This window comes from Nanorana parkeri, unplaced genomic scaffold, assembly GCF_000935625.1.
Source record: "Nanorana parkeri isolate BGI_ZX_2015 unplaced genomic scaffold, ASM93562v1 scaffold2459, whole genome shotgun sequence".
In the NCBI taxonomy this organism is placed as follows: Eukaryota; Metazoa; Chordata; class Amphibia; order Anura; family Dicroglossidae; genus Nanorana; species Nanorana parkeri.
In genome coordinates, this window is record NW_017308727.1 from 67,479 (window position 1) to 71,723 (window position 4,245).

General features: G+C 53.5%; 1 protein-coding gene across 1 annotated transcript in view; it reads right to left on the minus strand.

The window, feature by feature from the left end:
• The window catches only part of AXIN2 (axin 2), a 22,784-nt gene that overhangs the window by 10,073 nt on the left and 8,466 nt on the right, over positions 1-4,245 (minus strand). Inside the window, exons 5-7 of the mRNA XM_018573627.1 lie at positions 1,676-2,148; positions 1,278-1,463; positions 818-1,039 (exon numbers count right to left, since the gene is read on the minus strand). Coding sequence (XP_018429129.1) covers positions 818-1,039; positions 1,278-1,463; positions 1,676-2,148 — 881 coding nt within the window. The remainder of the gene's footprint in view (positions 1-817; positions 1,040-1,277; positions 1,464-1,675; positions 2,149-4,245) is intronic.

Below are 4,245 nucleotides of genomic sequence, written 5' to 3' on the forward strand. Positions count from 1 at the left end.
TCTTGCATGGCTGCACACCCACACTGCCCAGGTACCGTGACTGATGTGTGGTCTTGCATGGCTGCACACCCACACTGCCCAGGTACCGTGACTGACGTGTGGTCTTGCATGGCTGCACACCCACACTGCCCAGGTACCGTGACTGACGTGTGGTCTTGCATGGCTGCACACCCACACTGCCCAGGTACCGTGACTGACGTGTGGTCTTGCATGGCTGCACACCTACATTGCCCAGGTACCCTGACTGATGTGCGGTCTGGTACGGGGAGGAAGGGGTTAAAGTCTTCTCACTGCTCGGGATGCAAGTCGTGCACGTATATATATACCGGTATATATACATGTATACTGTCATTGTGTTTATTACGCTCTTGCTGCTTTTATGTTGGCCGCCTTGCTGTAAAAATGCAAATGAGAAACGCAAACAGAAAGTTTCTGGGCAGATGGGAAGAAAAATCACACGTAGCAGAGAAGCGAAAGCTCACGCTGTGCGTTTCATGTCAGGAAATTCTGCAGCAGCAGCAGCAGGTAGTGCTGACAGTTGGATGCCGCGCACGCGGAGGCCTGATAAAGGCGGGAGCAGAGGAGAGAGACGTGGGGGGCAGAGCGCGACAGCGGGGGGGAAAAAAGACGAGGCGGACAGCTTTGAAGTGGGCGTCCTGCTCACCTGTAAATGGCACCGTTCTCTAAGTACAAGTCGGTACAGAGGAATACTATATCCGTGTGAAGTGACGTACCCCTCCACCCCCCCACATATTAAGTGAGGAGCTGGACAGGGCAGCTTGGGAGGCCCGGGCCTCAGATTAATGGCGGTTCTTACCTTTGCTTTGAAGGTCTGGAAACCTCCGCCAGCCTTCGACAGGCCTCCTCTAGCTGAGCCAGAGTGCTGGGCGACGCCGCGGCCAAGTCCTGGACTAGAGGATGTGCGGGCGGCCGAGGGTGGCCCACTCCACTGAGCCACTGCTGATGGCGTGCCGGCCTTTCCGCCGAGGACGCTCGAGGGGTCTCACAGGCCGCTGCGCTCCTCTTGGTGCTCTGTGCACTGGAAAAGAAGGCACCGAGGGTCAACGTATGACGCAATGCACGCCCCCAGATGACCCCCCACATTACCACAAGAGAACGTCGATCCCCAACAAAATGAAATATATGGTGTCACAGAAATACATTGTGGCCCCAATTATCCTATCAAATACCCCGACACAGAGACCCCCCTCCCCCCTGGAATCAGCCGTCAGTATACGGACAAGCCTTCAGTCCTCCATAGAACCCGCGTGTCTTACCTGTGAGATCTGTGCTTGCACTGCCTCTCTGTCTCCGACTCCACCACCCGCTGCCACGTCGGAGGTACGTGTCCTTCCATCGGCAGCTGGTATATAATGGTTGTGCCGTCTACGCCCTCCACCGAATATTCCGACACCGTCTTGCCGTTCCTTCTGGATAAGGTTCCGGTCCGACTGCCAAGATGAAAGGAAAGAAATAAAAAAAACTGTACCAAGTGGCAGATTTTATGTGACACGGACAGGACTGAGACCAAAGGGCGGCCATTTTGAACTCCTCTGATGATGAACACATGTGTAACAGGCGCTGCTGTCATATTGTCTGCGTGTGGCCGGGCAGGGCAAGGAAATCTACACATCTGTACACTACAGAGAAGAGATTTGTGTCTCACCTTGTGCTGTCCACGTGTAGCAGCGACAGGTCCACCCCCTTGGCGTGCGTCCGGTTCCTCATATAGCAGCAGTAGTCGTTGGAGCCGGTACATGGGCAGTGCACCCTGCGGGCCGCCTCGGCCTCGATCTCCTCCTTTGTCTTTAGCATGGTGTGGTGGTGCACATAGTGGTGGTGGATGTGTTTGGTGGTCTGCTTGGTGACAAAGCTCTTGGCCAGCAGGGGACAAGGCGACGAGAGCGCCGTAGGCGGCGGCGAAGGCCGTAGTAGGCGAGAGCGGTCGGGGGATCGGGATCTGCCTACGCCTGGTGACTGGCAGCCGGGGGTCTTGAGGACTCGGGATAAGTGGTCATCTAGGATGGCTTGAGGGTCGTCCTCGCAGGGGGCAGAAGGTGCCAGAGTCAGCGGATGGTGAGACGGGACAGAGGCGCCCTGAGTGGGCTGGAAGCAGGCGGGAGATTCACATTCTTCTTGTTCTTCTTCCTGTCAGGAGGACAACATTTCATCAGGGCAAGAGTCAGGAGGCCAACATTTCATCAGGGCAAGAGTCAGGAGGCCAACATTTCATCAGGGCAAGAGTCAGGAGGCCAACATTTCATCAGGGCAAGAGTCAGGAGGCCAACATTTCATCAGGGCAAGAGTCAGGAGGCCAACATTTCATCAGGGCAAGAGTCAGGAGGCCAACATTTCATCAGGGCAAGAGTCAGGAGGCCAACATTTCATCAGGGCAAGAGTCAGGAGGCCAACATTTCATCAGGGCAAGAGTCAGGAGGCCAACATTTCATCAGGGCAAGAGTCAGGAGGCCAACATTTCATCAGGGCAAGAGTCAGGAGGCCAACATTTCATCAGGGCAAGAGTCAGGAGGCCAACATTTCATCAGGGCAAGAGTCAGGAGGCCAACATTTCATCAGGGCAAGAGTCAGGAGGCCAACATTTCATCAGGGCAAGAGTCAGGAGGCCAACATTTCATCAGGGCAAGAGTCAGGAGGCCAACATTTCATCAGGGCAAGAGTCAGGAGGCCAACATTTCATCAGGGCAAGAGTCAGGAGGCCAACATTTCATCAGGGCAAGAGTCAGGAGGCCAACATTTCATCAGGGCAAGAGTCAGGAGGCCAACATTTCATCAGGGCAAGAGTCAGGAGGCCAACATTTCATCAGGGCAAGAGTCAGGAGGCCAACATTTCATCAGGGCAAGAGTCAGGAGGCCAACATTTCATCAGGGCAAGAGTCAGGAGGCCAACATTTCATCAGGGCAAGAGTCAGGAGGCCAACATTTCACAAGGGCAAGAGTCAGGAGGACAACATTTCATCAGGTCAAGAGTCAGGAGGACAACGTTTCATCAGGGCAAGAGTCAGGAGGACAACGTTTCATCAGGGCAAGAGTCAGGAGGACAACGTTTCATCAGGGCAAGAGTCGGGAGGCAATGGCTGTATGGGGGGCCGGGAACTGTGGTTGCCGATTGTCTAAACTCTGCGCGTTACTCTCATCCAGAAACCTCATGCTCAATTTTCTGACACTGCGGTCACAGCGACCGCTCCATAATGATGTCATACTGAAACTGACTCATATGCTGGATGGAGGGAGCAGCTTCCACCTCTCTGACCTGCGTTGGAAGACTGAACCCCCGGGAGGAATCGGACTGCCATGGGGAACATATATATCGGTGATGAAATGTGAGAGGATTACGGAGTACATGTCAGTGACATGGAGGTCACGTGTTTACAATGCATAGTGCAATGCTGTATGACGGTGGATTCTATATGGAAGGGGGGGGGGGGGGGAGGGGGGCGGAGGATGGAGCCGTTGTCACAGCAGCATGTACGTTGAGGAGAGAGAGAGCCGCTGGCTGTCAGATCCAGGCCGAGCGGCTCTCTCCTCACCGCTCGGCGTGCTGCTGATGATAGCGGCTCCGACCACTGCCGCTGCCTGCAGCGCCTCGTTCACTTCTTGGATCCCCGCTGCATACAGATGGTGGAGAGCATCGGGGATCCAGAGAAGCCCCACGTCAGGAGGACAGGACATCGCGATCCACCAGGGATCGCTTTGCGATCAATGGTAGATCGCGATCGACCTAATGGGCACCCCTGATTTATTATATTGCTGGTTCGGCAATATATTAAATAGAATGTGGGCACCTGCCAGGTTTAAAGATGGCCGGCGCGATTCGCAAAAAAAAACTTAACATGACTTTACAGTGACCTGCACCTGGAGTGTGCGGGTCACTGTAACCGGGACCTAGGCTCGCGTGCCACCAGAGGGGCCTCTGCGTGCCCTCTGTGGCACGCGTGCCATAGGTTCGCCACCGCTGCCCTAAGGGGTTCATTTTTTTATTTAACTCTCATGGTGGCGATGTTCAAAGTATATCTCTGTAGTGACACTTAGTGACAGTGACATTGTATGCCCCCTAACCTAACCACTATTAGCTTTTAGAGAAAAAAAAATTAAAAAGTTAGTTTTTAGTTTTAGGCTGAAAAGTACAGAAAAATGTGAGGGATGTGAGGTGTTTCCAAACAAAAGACAAATAAATGAATGTATTTTGTTGCATTTTTTTAGTGCTAATTAAAAAAAAAAAAAAAA